The sequence below is a fragment of the Pipistrellus kuhlii genome, unplaced genomic scaffold (assembly GCF_014108245.1).
Source record: "Pipistrellus kuhlii isolate mPipKuh1 unplaced genomic scaffold, mPipKuh1.p scaffold_m20_p_2, whole genome shotgun sequence".
Taxonomy (NCBI): domain Eukaryota; kingdom Metazoa; phylum Chordata; class Mammalia; order Chiroptera; family Vespertilionidae; genus Pipistrellus; species Pipistrellus kuhlii.
The window spans coordinates 121666128-121684214 of record NW_023425515.1 but is presented as its reverse complement, the minus strand read 5'-3'; the positions used below and the strand labels follow the sequence as shown (position 1 = coordinate 121684214).

Genomic DNA, 18087 nt, shown 5'->3' with positions numbered 1-18087 from the left:
TTATGTGCTCTCCCCAAAATAACTGGCTGGAAGGGAGTGGAACTCCCTCTGATCCCTTTCTCCTGAGACTTAGTCCAGGGCTACGTTCTTTAGTCTGCACATCTCTCTCATCTCCCTGAGTTGGCACTCATGTGCCAAGAGCCCATCATGGATGCAGGTCTCCACCACAGGTCCTCCAAGTTCTCAGCATGGTCATCAGTACGTAGTAACTGAATGAATGGAGCATTTTTTTTTTTTTTCCACAGTAAGACAGTGCTGTAATCTGCACAACTGTGTTAGAGGCCTTCATGGAAATTGCAACTCACAATCCCTTACCTGGGATTCCAAAACTCCAAAACTCCCAAAGTGCTTCTTTTCTTCATAGCACACTTGTTGGTAAACTCTCACCTAAACTCTCATGCAGCTATCTCTAGTCTTTATCAATATTTATTAGTATAATCTTTATTTAGTTAATTTTACTATCCATAAGCTTAACTGTAGAATTGTTCACATATTTTACTAGGGATTGCTATCCCAGATCCCGCCAGTGGTCACATCATATGTGAACTTTCTAAAATCCAAAATATTCTGAATTTTAAGACACATGGAGCCCCAAGGGTTATAGATAAGAGATATGGAGCTGCACTTTTTTTTTTTTATCCATTTTGAAAATATGCTTTGAACACTGAGCATAAGGATACAGGGATGAATGAATAAGATGGGACCCTGGCCTCAGGGACTTCAAGGTCCAGTGGGAGCCCTTGGAAGGGCAGCATTAGGACATTAAGTGCCATAAACAGTTGTACAGGGTGCAGTGGGAACACGGGTGACAGTACAGCTAGAAGGTCAGGGGGCTTCTTAGAGGAGCTACGGTAGTTTCTTGGTTATAGAAACTAGCCCTATGACCTTTATGTGCCTCAGTGTCCTCATCGGTAAAATGTGGATGAGGACACAACCCTAAGAGTGGAGCTATTAAAAGGATTAAATTAGTGTCTCATTGCAAAGTACTTATGACAGTGCCCAGCACATAGCAAGCTCTATATAACTGGGTACTAATAAAGTAAAATAATCTAATAAATTGAAACTGCTGCCTGATCGTTCCACAAATGGCTTTTTAAGCCTTAAAATCAGTACCCTGTTGTGTGCTAAAATTAAAGTAATCTCTGATGTTTTCTGAGCTTTCTCTCAGCCTCCTATTTGGGCTTCTATTGATGGGACATTAATAATCCTCTTAAGCAGGCCTGTCAGGGGCTTCACACAGATGTTAGTGGTATGCTTCATGGGCTGTGGATTTAGGAGTTTCATCTCTTCTTAAGCTCTTAAGAGGTTTAAAGAGCATGATTTTCATTTTTAGAGCTGAGGCTTGTGTGACTTCACCGCCACAGCCTGTTGAGGGTTTGATAGGTATAGGTCATCTGCAGACCATCTTCACAGGGGACTGCATCTGAAAAATCAGTCTGCAACTCCGCTTGTCTATGAGGAAACCTTTCCTTTCTACTGGCATCTGGCTGGTTCAGCTCCCTTGAGAACTCATTTAAATCATGGACACTCTCTAATGCCCCACGGAATGTCATTGAAATTGGTTCCATTCTAATCTCAGCAATCGCTAGTCCTTAACTGCAAATAATGTTCATCTAATGAGGATTGTTCCCAGTCTCACTTCCATTTCAATTACTGTGGTTAATAATAAAGTGTATACTGAACATCTCTAAAAATGGGTTCTAGTGAAGTTGTGCTAGAAATATTAGTATGTGACATTCCTAGGGTTCTGTTACATAATTTGTAATAATATAGTAACTTATAAGCTTAATGTTTCATGTGACTTAGTCCTCCTTTTCTCCTGCTTGTGGACTTTCCAGAAGGATTCTTGTTCATTTCCCTTTGGGAACTCCACTTAAATGGGTATTGCCTGAACTTGTACCTAAGGAGAATAAAAATGTCTTGCTTCTGTTCATTGTTCCAGAGCAGTCAGAGATCCTTGTATATTTACATTTGTATATTGCAGGGAAAGTCTGAATAAACATCTTTATGTATAACATGAGAGACCCATAAAGGACAGAGCAAAAATCTGCCCCTTGGGGTACAGTAACTACATATTTGGGAGCATGTGCCATTTTTACCTCTGTTTCTCAAAGCATTTTTGTGAAATACTAGTTCCTCCAATGGCTTTAGCAAGAAAAGGAGGTCTGGACAAATAATCTTGAGAAAGACTCCTAGTAAACCTTTCCTTTGGATAGTCACAGTGGTAAAGCTCTGAGAAGGCCTGAGTAATGAATACTATATAACTCTAACTTATTTCCTGAACTTATCTGATGACAGAATTCTAGGTTTAACATATACTAAAATTTTCAGAACATATTTTCAAAATAACCTGGTTTTGGTAATGTTAGTATATACCTTATCATTACAACCCAGCAATTGTGATGGAAATGAGATTGGGAGTGATACTCATTAGGTGAGCATTATTTGAGTTTAATGATTTGCATTTAGCACCAGAAAAGGGGTGGTGAATAGAAATGAGGTCTAGGGTATAGGTATAAGGGTTTTCTTTCTTGACAGGTGATGATACTGTCTTTCTTTCCCTGTATTTTGCCATTTCTGCTTTACTTTTAAGAATGGGGACTTACACACTCTTTTAGAATGGGGAGAAGTACTAAACTCAGATTCACCAACTTTATCATCTTTCAAGGAATTTTTTAAAAGCCAAGAGCTGCATTCTGCTGTAAACAACAAAAATGAGCTATAGTGAGAACCAAAGAGTGTATTTCTTTTTCTCACTTAACAGAAATTCAGAAGCTGGAGCAGAACCTTAGAAATGTTGTCAGGCATACAGCTCTGCTAATCTTAATGTGTGTTCATGTTGTCCTCATAACCTCAAGATGGCTCTACCATTCACTGTTTCAAACAAAAAGGGGAAAGGAGGAGGAATAAAGGACCACCAGCTCTGACAGCTGAATCTTGTATCTTTTCTATCCAGAATACATAGCTTCCTTCAAAGCCCCTCCCAGTAAGGTCTCCCTACATCTCATTGGCCAGAACTGTTGAATGGCTTCTTCCAGTTTCACAGCACTCTGGAAAGTGGAGTTTTTAGCCTGATACATACTTCCCAATAAAATGAGGGTTCTGTTAATAAGAAGAAGGGCAGGGGGAGATATTGGGCCAGCAACCACAGAGCATACCAATGATGATTGTATTAGTTCTTTTTAGAAAGAGATCCCTGTTCTGTTCTTCAATGTATTACAGACTCTGTTTTACTCCACAAATACTGAGTGCTTTCTGTAAGTCAGGCACAGTAATTGATGAAGGATTTCTATGGCAATAGAATAACCATGGCCTCAAGATGATCAGAATCTAAGTAGAAAGAGATGGAGAAATGGGTGTACTTTGTTTTATTACACTTCGCTTTATTACATTTCATAGATGTTGGGTTTTTTACAAAGTCAAGGCTAGACCCTCCAGCAGCAAAAATATTACGGTTCACTTTATTTCAAATAAACTGAACTGAACGTGCAGTATCTCCAAGATATGCCTGTATACAGCTAACTAATGAAGTTTAATAAACACTGTAGTTATGATCTTAGAAAAAGATCTTTGGAAAAATAAGTAAAATAATATATTTGAAATACATCCTAAAGAGTACAGATAATTTGCATCACATAATATATACTCCTAAGGGCAGGAATCTGGTAGTTAGAAAGCTATGTAGTTGGAGGAATGTGTAGAAGAGGGGGGGGAAATTGAATTGTGACTTTTTTTTCTTACTGATTGTATTTACTACAGCAGCTTTTGTATTGTTTTTTATCCATCCAAGTTTTACTGTCTTTTTTATCCCAAATTGTCCATTGATATAAATAGGTAGATTTTTGAGAATTTCAATCTTAAAGCATGGCTATCTAGTTATAAACTAGTGGCCCAGTGCATGAATTTGTGCACATTCAAAGGAAATTAATTGGAAGAAATATTTTTATATTGCTATTATATATAATTAGACATATTATATTATATTTATATATATATGTTATCACCTTGCCTAACTCTTCCTTCACCTCCAGTCAGTCCCTCCCCATGCTATTCTCATCCCAACCCAAGAATTGTGCTAAGAGATTTAAAGATTAGGAGCTTCTGAAAGGAAAGGAACAGTGTTTTGGTAGAATTAGAATTCTGGAATAATTTTTTCAGCCCTGAAAATTGGAAACAACCCCACCCTGTCTGGACCCCCGTGAGGCACAAAAGCTGCCCATTGGCCTCCAGCATGAACAGACAGTAGTAGCAGAATCCATAAATAGTGATTCTGTTATATTTTGAAGCTCCCTGGAATAAAGTTCTCATTAAATATGTAAGCCTGTTGCCGAAACCGGTTTGGCTCAATGGATAGAGCGTCGGCTTGGGGACTGAAGGGTCCCAGGTTCGATTCCGGTCAAGGGCATATACCTTGGTTGCAGGCACATCCCCGGTAGGGTGTGTGCAAGAGGCAGCTGGTCGATGACTCTCTCATCAATGTTTCTAACTCTCTATCTCTCTCCCTTCCTCTCTGTACAAAATCAATAAAATACCGTATTTTTCGGACCATAAGACGCTCCGGACCATAAGACGCACCAGTTTTTAGAGAGGGGAAATGAAGAAAAAAAGATTCTGAAACAAATAGTGTCCTAAAATATTTTATGTGCATTAAAACCCAACATCACAGTCATAAACACATGTAATCAACCCTGTAAAGTAAACAGCAGCATTTAGAACCATTTTAGAGCCGGGCAAGCACACACAGACCACACAGAGCCGGGCAAGTAAAAAAACTTTTTTTTTTAAGTATATGTGTAGGCTATATTTGGACCATAAGATGCAGGGACTTTTCCCCCCCCACTTCTGGGGGGGGGGAAAGTGCGTCTTATGGTCCGAAAAATACGGTATATTTTAAAAAAAACAACAACAAATATGTAAGCCTATTGCTCACCTTTCACACATTAAGCTTTTATTTTTTCTAGATTTTTTTTAATTGTTTAAAGTATTACAAATAGTAGTACATATGTCTTCTTTTCACATATTAAGCTTTTAACAGTTTTTAGGATTCCAGGAGCCCCTGGATCATTGCTTGTGGGAGGGGCCTTGTAGTAGCAGTGGTGTGGACCCCTTGACACAATCTGCTCTCTCTCACTCATCCTGAAGTCCCACCTATCCTATAATTCTTTTCAGTTTGTTCCAAGGACACCCTAATGGGTTTAGGTTACGTTCTTGTTTTGAATGTGTGCACACTATTAGGTAGAAAGGTGTGGCTTCAACTAAAGAGAAACTTTTTCAACTAGATAAGTTATAGAGCAAAGTTCAGGCAGTAATTGGAGTTGTGTAATTCCCATCCAGCTCCACCCCTGCTCCTGAGTGCACATGCTGCACTGGGCTCCCAGAGAGCACATGGTACAGTGGAGTTTTTCTCAGATCACTCATTTGATTTTATGTTTTATGTTTAGGAGTAACAGAAACTTTTCTTTTTTCCTCTCTACACTGTCAGATTAGGAACTATAAGTATTTGCCACAAGACAACATAAAATTTAGTTCAATGATGAAAAATCCATGACAACCTCAAAACATGTTTTCATATAAAGGGCCATTGTGAACCGTAAAGTTGCTAATGATGACCTTTCAGTCACTGAGCTCTTTATATTTTGTAAGAATTAAAACAACCTCTGCTTCATTTGGTGTATTAAAAATCTGGGATAGCTCAGAGAATTGTTTTCAACTAAAAATTTTATTTCAATAGTTATAAAATGTGGAAAATGCCCTATATTTTATATTAAAGCAGAAATTATTTTTGCCTTATATTGAATTCTTACTTTCCTCTATTTCTTACATATCACATGCAATTTTCTTTCTTAAAGTTGTTAGCTTTAGGAAGATTATTGAACTTATTGGATCTTTCATTAATTAAAAAAAATGTAAGCTACATTGAAAAATAATGCACATAAAACAATTTGCCTATTTAGAATGTATAGTTTAATAGTTTATTATGTTCAGAGTTGTACAGTGATTACCACAATCTAATTTTAAAAGATTTTAATCACTCCAAAAGAAGCCTCATGCCCAAATCATTCCCCATTAGCCCCATCCCTAGTCCTAAGTCTATATAGATTTGCCTGTTCTGGATATTTCATGTAAGTGGAATTGAGTAATATGTGGCTGTATTATTTTCCTAGGTTTTTACATATATAACACATTACCACAAATTAGGTTGCAAACTTTACTTTCTTATGTTCTGGAGGCCAGATATCCAAAATCAAGGATCGACAGAGTTTGTTCCTCCTGAGGGCTCAGAAGGAAAATGTGTTTTATGCCTCTCTCCCAGCTTCTAGTGGTCACTGGCATTCCTTGGCTTGTAGGTGCTTCACTGCAATCTGTCTCCGTCTTCCCATGCTGTTCTTCATGTCTCTCTTTACATGGCCTTCTCATAAGGACACCATCCTTGGTTTAGAACCCTCCCTTAGCCAGTATGATCTTACCTTAACTACTTTCATCTGCAAGGACCCTATTTCCAAATAAGGTCACATTCTGAGGTTCTAGTGGGCATGAATTTGAGGGAGGAGTACTATTCAACCCAGGATAGTGGCCTTTTGTGTTTGGCTTTTTTCACTTAACATAATTTCCTAAAGTTCATTCATGTAGCTTGTATCATTCCTCTTTTATAGCCAGTAATATTCTGTTGTATGGACATACCACATTTTACTCATCCCTTCATCCTTGGGTGGACATTTGGGTTGTTTCCACATGTTAGTTATTATGAATATGCTGTTATGAAAATTCATGTATAAGTTTTTGTGTGGACATGTTTCATTTCTCTTGGGTCAGACTTGTTTAACTTCTACATCTGTCAATTATAATGTATATATTTATGTCACTTGTGGTAATGGCTATTAGTTATTAAAATTCTTGTTCATTTTCTGCCTCTTGCATTTGCTTTGCATTTCAATGACTTTTCAGTAAGTCCCCTTTGGGGAATTATTTATGTTTTGTGGGGAATAGGCTTTTTTCCCCCTTTCAAATCAATTTCAAACCTGTTGGCATTCAAAAGAAAGCGATCTAATCTTTCACTTGCTAACCTCTGATCAATGGCTGATTTGTACCCTGCCTTGTGTTTATAATAAGTAGTAACATCTGCTTGTTTAAACTATTTTGAAAGTGCTTTCTCTTTGCTATATCATGTAATCTTCCTTGCAATCCTGGGATACCTGAGGCTGCTCTTTTCTGGCTGCTAAATTTGGGATCCAGTTGAATTCCTTTTACAAGAGCAGTTGGAAGGTAACTGTGGCTCCAGAGGATGTGTCATCCCTCAGTACCACAGGCCTTTTGTTTCTAGGTGCTCTTTTCTCCAGGTGCAGAGATCCTGTATTAACCACAAGGGAGAGCTCAGTAACCTAAACCAGTGGTCCTCAAACTCTAGCCTCCATCAGAGTCATCGGGAGGGCTTGCTGGCGTGCAGAGTGCTGGGTCCCCACTATAAGTTTCTGATTCGGTTGGTCTGGGGAGGGACCTGAAAATGCACTTCTAACCAGGTCCCCACGAATGCTAATGCTGCTGTTCCCAGGATCACATTTTGAGATAGGCCAAGACAATTAAACGTATTTATCATTTTGGGTAGCCTTCAACGAGGCCTTCTTAAAATTTAATGTGCATATGTGTCACCTGGAGTCACCTTTAACTGTTCCTGATTCAGTAGGCCTGGGAGTCTTCAGAGTTGTTTCTAGCCAGCACTCAGGTGATGCCAATGCTGCTTTGAGTAGCAGAGTTGGAAGATAGCCATATGCTGTCCTGTGATGGGTAGATCTTTGTTTTTGTAATCTATTAACTACGTGAAGTAAACTTACTAGCTGTAAGCAGATGAACAGTTATATACCCTATAACAGGTAGTGGAAGGGAACTTTGCAACTCACATGGTTATTCTGGGAAACAAACTCAGAGGCCAGTATGGCCCAAATTAGACCCAAAGAGTAGATGGTTTAGACTTATGTCATAATAGTTGGAGTAAATTAAAAGTTTTCCACTGTGATCTTTTAAATGTACATTTCTAGGTTCTGAAATGAATGTTTTAGAGGTCCTGTGATTCACCAGAAGAGATTCTTATAGGAATTCTAAATTCATTATTTTAAATTAACTGAGTTATTTTTTTGTTTTTCTTTGTCTCAGCTTCTTGACAAATTAACGTAGATGTGATTGTATCAACTTTAGGGCTTCTGCATATTTTATACTTATTACCTATAAGGATTGGTGAAAACAAAATAAACATTCTATAAAACTAATTTTTAAATTATTATCTTGGCAGATCACTGACAACCTTGGGGTTAGTTATCTCATCACTGGCTGACCAGGCAGCTGGCAAGGGTAAAAACAAATTTGTGCCTTATCGAGATTCAGTCCTCACTTGGCTTCTTAAGGTAATTTAGCATCCAAAGTTATTTTATCAATTAAAAATTAGCTGTGTCAGAGGTGACAGCTGAAATGTGTGTGCAAGCTAAATATACAATGAACACCTGACAGTATTGTATTGCTATCCCAATTCCTAGGAACATAGAATGAAAACTAATTTCCATTGCCTTTTATCTCATTACTAGAGGTGTGGTACACAAAATTGGTGGGGGTAGGAGGTGTCCCTCAGCTCAGCCTGCACCATCTCCAATATGGGACCCCTTGAGGGATATCCGACTGCCCTCTCACAATCCAGAACTGCTGGCTCCCAACCGCCTGCCTACCAGCCTGATCACCCCCTATCCATTCCCCTGACAGCCCAATTGCCCCTAACTGCCCTACCCTGCAGGCCTGTCTCCCCCCCCCCCAGCTGCTTTCCCCTGCAGGCCTGGTCCCCCCCAACTTTCCCCTGCAGGTCTGGTCCCCACTCAACTACCCTCTCATGCAGGCCAGGTCCTCCCAACTGCTCCCCTCTGCCAGCCCAGTCACCCCTACTGCCCTCCCCTGCAGGCCTGATCCCTCCCAACTGCCCTCCCCTGCTGGCCTGATCACCCACAGCTGCCCTCCCCTGCTGGCCATCTTGTGTCCACATGGGGGTGGCCATTTTGACCACATGGGAGTTGCCATCTTGTGTGTTGGAATGATAGTCAATTTGCATATTACTTCTTTATTATACAGGATAATGTTTGATGGACATTTTTCATTGTTGTGAATGTAGAGAGACCGTATTTCATCTTGTTATAAAATTATTTGTGAAATACAAACCCATTTCCATAGTGTCACGCATGCATGTTTACTGCTTTCATCATACATGTTTTGCATGAAGTGCTATTTCCTAAGATGCTATTTGAAATTTTGCAGGACAATTTGGGAGGCAACAGCCAGACCTCTATGATAGCCACCATTAGCCCAGCAGCAGACAACTATGAAGAGACCCTCTCTACATTGCGATATGCAGATCGAGCCAAAAGGATTGTTAACCATGCCGTTGTGAATGAGGATCCCAATGCAAAAGTCATCCGGGAACTGCGGGAGGAAGTCGAGAAACTGAGAGAGCAGCTCTCGCAGGCTGAGGTAATGTAGATTATAAGGAATATTGTCAATAATATTGTAATAACTATGGTGATAGGTGAGTACTAGGCTTATTGTAATGAACACTGTGTAAGGTATATAAATGTCTACTCACTATATTGTACACCTGAAACTAGTATAATATTGTAAGTCAACTATAATTTAAAAATAAAAAATCAGCCTGGTGCTCCTGTTTTCAGAGTTTCTGCCTTGTGATATCTGAGTGGTAAGGACATGCTTGCAGTTCTGGGTCATCTTTGTGTGGATCAGCATTTCAGTGTTGATTGGCATCTGTTGCATGCTAAGCATTATGAGGACAACATGAGTAATACAAGCCTTCTGTCCTAGGAGGAAGCAGATAATTAAGAGAGAGTTGTTGCTACTACCTAGTTGTTTGCTGCAGGAAATGAGTGGTCCTTGAGAGCACAGATCTCTTCCAGTGTGAAATCCTAAGAACCAATTGTGATGTTTTATTAATATTGTAGACAGTATTCCCAAAGGGCTCTGCAGTTTTCAGATAAGTTAGTTGTGTATCATCTCCACCTTAAGTCATGGAAGATAGCATGATCAAGGATAATTAAATATTAAGAACAATTCAGAAATACGTATTTTAAAATTTTATATTAGCTCCTGAGAGGAAACAAAATGATGCATTGTTGCCATTTTCCTCGACTTTACCCAGACTAATAATCGCATCCTCTTCCAAATAGCTGTTGCTTTAGGTATGTTACTGGGTGAGGCACTTCCCCCTTTGAAATAGGTAGTGTGCCTGAGGTGAAGCCAAGTTCCTTAGGTGAAGTCACATGTTTCCACTTGCTGGATTTGGGTGTGTATCTAATGCTTCTGAGTTCACACCATTCCATCACACCACCCTCTTCTGGTGGTTAGGAGACTATCAGGGCAGAGTATTTGTGTACTTGTGTACCAGGCACTGTTTAAATACTTTTTATCTATTGGTGTATTTAATCACAAAAGTAATCAAAAGGAGATAACACAAACAAAAAGGAATGAAGCCAGAGATCTGAGTACTCCATTAATTAATTGGCAGTTGTATTATAATTTTTTGTTTACATGTTTTTCTCATCTTTCTGATTGAGCTTCTATAATTCAAAAAAAAAAACACCTATGTTTTATTAAGTTTTTTCATTCCTATCCCCTAGTAAAACACTGATAGTGGAAGGCACTTAGCACAATGCCTTGCACATAAGTGCCCAACACATGTTGTTTTTATTATCATCATTATAATCATCAGTCAGGGCATCAAGCATAATGTTTTTCTAATGATGCCATGTAGCAAACACCTGAAAAACCAAAATGCTGATAACCTTTGAAAAAAGTCCTTCCTGATCCTGGGAGGAAAGTGTGATGCGTCTGGCATTAGTTTAAGATGGATGCTCTACTTGTTTCCTCTAGTCTCTGAATCTGCCATTTCACTGTGACCATGGCCTTGAGGCCTGGTGCGCAGCACAGTGCCTAGCCAAAGGAGAGAGGAGCCACAGCAGATTCACCTAGAATGTTCACGTGTGACTCCAGCACCAAATGTCCCTCTCAGGCTCTGTTTTTTGTGTTTTTGTTTTGTTTTGTTTTGTTTTTAAATCAATCTTTATTGTTCATATTGTTACAAAGGTTCCTCATTTCTTCCCCCCTCCACCAGGTTCCCACCCCACCCTCTGCCCCCTCAAGACTCAGGCATACTGGGCTAGCCACCAGGGAGATCATCGCCCCTTCAACTTCTGGTCCAAGCTCTACCATCTTTCTTTTTCATAGGGTTCATAGAATTACACTGTTGTTATCATTGGATGTCAGTGTATTGTTTCAAGTAAAGGCTTCCCAAGATTTACAAGCTGCATATATCTGTATTTAGATCACCTAGTTATTCTTATTGGACAACTCAGAGGGAAATGACTGCTTCTTTAACCAGATATCTGGCTTCCAAGTGCTTAATAGATACACTAAGTTTATGCCCTCAATAAGAAAAGTCGTTTAAAGGGCCCGATTCAAATTTTAAAATAAATTAGAAGAATCTTCACCTTTCCTGATAGGTCAATGTAATAGGAATGCCTTTATTGGTGATGTGCCTTGATCTCAGTCTTATTGAAAAAGAAATCTGCTTAAGTAGCCTCTTTTCTTACTTTCTGTTTTGAAGATGAACTTTAGTATCTTTTAAGACTTTAAATGTGAAATTTAAGTATAATGGGTAAAATTACTCTGTAATGATTTGTATCAATTTAATTCAGGGCACTAGTATTTCTTTTTCTCCTTTAAATAATAGCAGTCATTTGCCTCTTACATTTCACTTGATTAATCAAGGTCTAAACTCCACCTTGACAGTGTGTGACTTAATTGCTTCCAATAGACTGTTGATAACTGCTTAAGAAGGACAATAAGTGATTGTCTTGTTATAATGCTGAAAAAAAATATTAGAAAATCCGATCGCTCTGGTTTCATTTTAAAGGCTATGAAGGCCCCTGAACTGAAAGAGAAGCTTGAAGAGTCTGAAAAGCTGATAAAAGAACTAACAGTGACTTGGGAAGAGAAGCTGAGGAAAACAGAAGAAATTGCACAGGTAGCTTGATCGTGTAGGCCTGAAACATTGTGATTTGTTTCCATGTGCTGTCTTTTCTGTACTGTGAGTCACTTGCCATCCTCAGAAAGTCTTTTGAGGACCTCCTTCTACTGAACTACAGGCTGCAGAGACAAGTTAGACACTCGCTTTGTGTCTTTGTCCAAGTATAGTTTGGTCCATGCATTTGCTAGAAGTGTTGGATAGCACTGAATTTGAACAGGGATGACACAGGAAATTTTTTAAAATATATATTTTATTGATTTCAGAGAGAAAGGGAAAGGGGGAGAGAGATAGAAACATCAATGATAAAAGAGAATCATTGATCTGCTGCCTCCTGCACATCCCCTACTGGGAATCAAACCCACAACCGGGTATGTGCCTTTGACTGGAATTAAACCCGGGTCCTCTTCAGTCTACAGGCTCTATACACTGAGCTAAACCAGCTAGGGCAGAAATATCTTTAATATTTTCTGCTTTTCACATTTAAACAAAAATATGTTCTGATTTTAGATCACTTGGCATAGCACATGGCTACCTGATAGACGGAGAGTTGATAACATAGAGAGCATCATAGTTTGTTCAATGTATATGATTCTTTGGGCTTGATGCTATCTAAACTTGACCTGAGATGAAATACAAAGCAAGGACTAATTCTTCATCTGTCTTTCCCAATCAAGTAGCTTAAAAGCAGTAACCGGGACCTAGCCAGCTGTTTGCTTATATGCTTCTTACATATATTTTTTTCCTGCCTTGTGATATCTGAGTGGTAAGGACATGCTTACTTGTCTCTGTCACACTTCCTATCCTCTTACATTTCTTTATATTTTTCCATAGCAGTTAACTCCATTGGAAATTATATATATTCTCTCATCTGTTTTTTTAATGGCCCACCTCCTTTCACTAGTATATAAATTTTCATAAAAGAGGGGTCTTTGTTTTGTTTGCTGTAGTATTCTTAGCCCTAGATCAGTACCTAGTACATGAATGTTTTGAATGAGTGAGTGAGTGAATGAATGAATGAATTCAAAGCCCTCTGCAACAGGGACCCAATCTGCTCTTCCAGACCCATTCTCACTACTTTCCCATATTTACTAGGGGTTCTTGGCAACTGAAATCCTCCAGTATTCCCAGAGTCTTTACTATGCTTTTCTGTGCCCTTCTTCTGGAATATCCTGCCCTTATCTTCCTACTCCTTTATTTCTTCCCATTGAAATTCTTCTTATGCTTCAAAGAACCACCTTAAGTTTTTTTCTCTTCCTGGAGCCTTTCTGGCCTCTTCACCCATCATGACCTCCCTCCTGCAAAGCCCACAGCACCTTCTTCCTCTCTAGTGACACAGGGCTCTCTCTCCTCTTTTGATTCCAGTTATGTAGTCTTCCCCCTCTCCTAGCTGATAAGGCCTATAAGGGCAAGATGGTATCTGGCTCACCTTTGGTGCCCCTAGGACACTGGCGCAAGATGTCACACATCTTAGACTGTAAGTAAATTTGGTTGAGCTGAGTGGAATGTGTCATTTCATTGGCATTGTCCCCAGAAACAGTGACTTACACTTTCTATGGATACATCTGGGGATAACAAATAGAGTTCCCTGTTTTTGTGTGCTTTGTGCACAGGAGAGACAACGACAACTTGAAAGTATGGGGATTTCCCTGGAGACTTCTGGTATTAAGGTGGGGGATGACAAGTGCTACCTGGTCAACCTGAATGCAGACCCTGCTCTCAATGAACTTCTGGTTTACTATTTAAAGGTAAGGTATATAAGTACATAGCTGCAATCCTGATTCATTCGTGTACAATTCAAAATTTAATGTGCGGATCTGTCCCCATGATTTTGATTTTTGTATCCAGCGTAGCCCTCCTTAAAAGTAAGAGGATTTATAGTATGGTCAGGTCACTATTGTGTATTTTCCTGAGGCCATGCAGGTGGGACTGGTTTTCTGTAAGCATGAGCATCAGAGGGGCAGTAGTGGCAAGTAGAGGGGTGTCAAGGTAGGTGATCTCTGGCTGTGGCGACACGGATGCTGATAATATTCAGGTTCAATTAGAGATCCTGAGAAGTTCTGGAGAGTCACAGTTATCCTTCTGAGTAATTCTAAGGCGATCTCAAGATGAACATACTAAGCTAAAACAAACTCTTGTGGTAGATTAAACAGTTAAGATTCTTCCATGTCTATCTCTCCTAGACATACATCTTCAGAAAATAATGTTTAGTCCCATAATCACCCATTTAGTGTGGAGAAGGGATGGGGCTTTTTGAATTTGGCACTTTGGTCTCAGGGTATGCCACTGACCATGTTGGATAGCTTACTGTATCCATTCTCAAACTTTCACAACCCATTTACACTCTTTAAAAATGTATCAAGGATTCCAAAGAACTTTTGTGTGTCAGAATTATATCTATACTTACTGTATTAGCTAATAAAGAGACCATTTTTAAAATACAAACATGTATAAATATACAGTCCATTAATCTTGAAAGCCATGACATCTCAGCCTCTGGAAAATACTTGTGTACTTGTGATAAAATGAGAGCACAAAGGCAAATAGCATCTTAGTATTTTTTTTTAATAGTTTTGACCTCATGAGCCCCTTGAATGTTTCTTAGAGACCCCACATGTTCTCAAATCATATTTTTTAAAATGCTGGCATATTTTGTTAAGGGAAAAGTAAGACATGGGGCACTCAGCTGACCATGAAGCCATTTTTCATTATATACAAACAATTTCTGAGTTATGGTGGTACATAAATACGTGTGTGTGTGTGTGTGTGTGTGTGTGTGTGTGTGTGTATATATATATATATATATATATATACATTTAAATAATTAATTGTCAAAGACTTGAAGGCAGCTTGTATATACAGACCATACACAGAAATCTCTAAATAAAGAGAAATTACCCCTTGTGAAGATTAGGCACCTTGTTAAGGATTCTGATTTTGCTGGTGAATATACAGAATGCAATGTGGAATAAGCTAGATTTGAAGCAAGGAGGTCAGTCTTCTATCCTCCTTTTAATTCTGCTTTTCCAGAGACATAATACAGCACAAATAATACCTGACTTATTAATAGTCTAGTAACACTTAGGATCTGTTCATTCAAGAAATAGTTAAGGGTAAAGGAATTATTTCTGAAATCTTAATTTTAAGAGATTAGGTCTTATATTCCCTCAGTAGAATGGAAGGTATTATCATAATAGTTAAATGATTTTTAGAGCAAAAGAAAAAGCAAAGGGGATGAGCAGTGGTCCAAATAACTAGGAATCACAGTTCACGTGTATGTGAGGTTTGAGGTCCTACACACCACACTAACTTGAACATTGTATAACTTACAGGTTTCATTACTCTATTAAATATTAGTAGATACTCATCTATTTTTAACACGTTAAAAGTTATACATTTTAAAGTAAACTTTTCATGAAATTACTTTTAGTGGTTCTTGAATTTATATAATTGTCTTCAAAGCACTTTCACTGTTAACTCAGGTGATCCTTAAAAGAATCCTGTTAAATATATCAAATCGATATCATTATCTAGATTTGCAAAAAAGGAAACTGAAGCTCAGTGAAATGGCTTGCTTGTGACCACATACATACTAAGTTGTGGAGTTAAAATCAGAACACAAGTTATTCTGTCAAGTGTGAATTCCTTATATTAGTATTTTAAAGCAGTATCTAATCATTGTTGAACATTCCCCCTAATCCTGTTTTAACATTTTTTTTTAAATATAGCATGTTAAGATAAGCTTTTTACTTACAATGCTCTAGACATATGGCATCTCCTGTCTGATTCATTTAATATTATCATGTAGTTGCTGTTGGGTTATTGAAGTTGACTCTGATAAGTTTTTGTTAAGTTACTTGTCAGTGTGGGTTTTTACTTTTTTAATTCAAATTATAAGAGAAAGTTACATAGGTAGTAGAAATGAGCTAGTTGGGCTGCATAGGCTCAAGAAACAAGTTACAGAAGCAAAAGAAGGGCCCCTGGAGCTTAGGAGAGGGAAAGGCAAAGGGAATGCACCGGGGAAAGGAAGAGGGAGACCTGCACTAGGAGTGCTCCTGAAACAGAGCAGTTTTTATTTTGTAATACTCTGTCCTAGGACCACACGAGGGTGGGAGCAGACACCTCCCAGGATATCCAGCTCTTTGGCATCGGAATCCAGCCTGAGCACTGCGAGATTGACATCGCACCCGATGGCGACATCACTCTTACTCCGAAAGAAAATGCCCGGTAAGGAAAGTGAGTGGTACCGAACATAGCTTGTATGCCTTATTTTCAGAAGGAGAAGACTGCCCCTTTCTATCTTTGTACCTCACTTTTGTCAAAATTAAGGCTACAGTGGGTCCTCGGGTATCGCTTTCCTGTTATAGAGCTAGGATAGCATCAAGTCCAGCCCCAGCTTTGGGGCTGGCTGATTCTGCCTTGACTAGCTGGGTAGATTTTGGAGAACACACATTGTTTATCTAAACTTCAGTTTCCTCCTTTGGTTAGTGAAGCTAATGGTAGACACACATGTAAATCCCATGGCTCAGTGCATGACACATAATAAATATTGAATAAAATTAGTTGTTACTCAGTTTAACCATTGTGTAAAAATTAGTTAAACAGCTCCAATGTTTTGAAAAATTATTTATAATATGTAAAAATTTGAGAATTGACAAGACAATATATTTATATTTTTATTCCTATTAAAAGATAATCATTGCCGAAACTGGTTTGGCTCAGTGGTAGAGTGTCGTTCTTCGGACTGAAAGGTCCCAGGTTCGATTCTGGTCAAGGGCATGTACATTGGTTGCGGGCACATCCCCAGTAGGGGGTGTGCAAGAGGCAGCTGGTCGATGTTTCTCTCTCATCGACGTTTCTAGCTCTCTATCCCTCTCTCCTCCTCTCTGAAAAAATCAATAAAATTATATTTTTTTAAAAAGATAATCATTAACATATTGTACATATTGCAATTCAGGACATTCATATTTATGAGGAAAATGTTTTACTCATTTCAAATTATTCTCTTAATATTGGCCATATAAATGTCTAAGTGATAAAAAACTGAGACCAATAATAGCATACCTGATGCATGAACGTTTATAGATCTTATAGTGATAAGGGCTCCACCCTCACAACTCCGGCTGGCCCTCACAGCCCTGGCCTCATCCGGAAGGTCATCGGATGGTCATCTGGAAGGTCATTTGGACGGTCGTTCTGCTGTTCAGTCTAATAAACATATTAGCTCTTTATTATATAGGGTGATTATTAAAATATTTAATGGTAAGATGATACTATTCCTTAATTTTACTTATTCCAAGTTCAAATAGTCTTTAGCTTTAAATTGTATCCTTCTCTATTAGAGGCTCTGAGTGTATTTTTAATCTTCACCTGAAGATATGTTTTTATTGATTTTTAAAGAGAAAGAGAGAAAAACATTAATGCAAGAGAGAAATATCAATTGGTTGTCTCCTGTATGTGCCTGATGACTGGGGATCGAACCTGTAACTTAGATGTGCTCACTGATCAGGAACTGAACCTGCAGCCTTTTGGACAACACCCCAAACAACTGACCCACCCTGCCGGGGCTGGATTTTTTTTTTTTTTTAATACCCTCTTTTTTGGCTTTATTGAAATACTAGGGGCCCAGTGGACAAATTCATGCACCTTGAAAGGAACTGTGGGCCACAGGCTGCGGTGGGCACAGGGGCAGGTCTCAGCCCATCCTCGACACCCCTGCTCTCCCGGTTCCCTGTCTGCTGGTAGCCCCGCCACCACTGTTCCCATGTGCTGATGGCTCCAGCCCTGCTCGCACCCACTGACGGCACAAAGCAATTGGGGCTGGTGACATCAGAGGGTGCAAGCTGTGGCTGCTGCCCCAAACGCCTCCCAGGAGCAGGGAGCGGTGGAGAAGCCCTCAGGGGCAATCAAGGCCGACAGCCACCGCTCACATCTGCTAATGGTGCTGAACGACTGGGACTGTCACCAAGCACCAGTAGCAGGTGCAAGCAGCAGCTCCAGCGCTGGCTGTGAGTGCAAGCGGG

At 39.2% G+C, this 18087-nt stretch overlaps 1 protein-coding gene across 22 annotated transcripts in view; it reads left to right on the top strand.

Moving 5' to 3' along the window:
- Positions 1–18087, top strand: part of KIF13A (kinesin family member 13A) — a 202674-nt gene that overhangs the window by 135432 nt on the left and 49155 nt on the right. For all 22 annotated transcript variants that reach the window (XR_006742136.1, XR_006742137.1, XM_045584301.1 and 19 more), the window contains 5 exons: positions 8285–8396; positions 9289–9501; positions 11954–12064; positions 13678–13812; positions 16161–16291. Coding sequence is in view for 20 of the 22 variants with exons in the window: in XM_045584301.1 (XP_045440257.1) it covers positions 8285–8396; positions 9289–9501; positions 11954–12064; positions 13678–13812; positions 16161–16291 (702 nt within the window). In the remaining 2 variants the exon portion in view is untranslated. The remainder of the gene's footprint in view (positions 1–8284; positions 8397–9288; positions 9502–11953; positions 12065–13677; positions 13813–16160; positions 16292–18087) is intronic.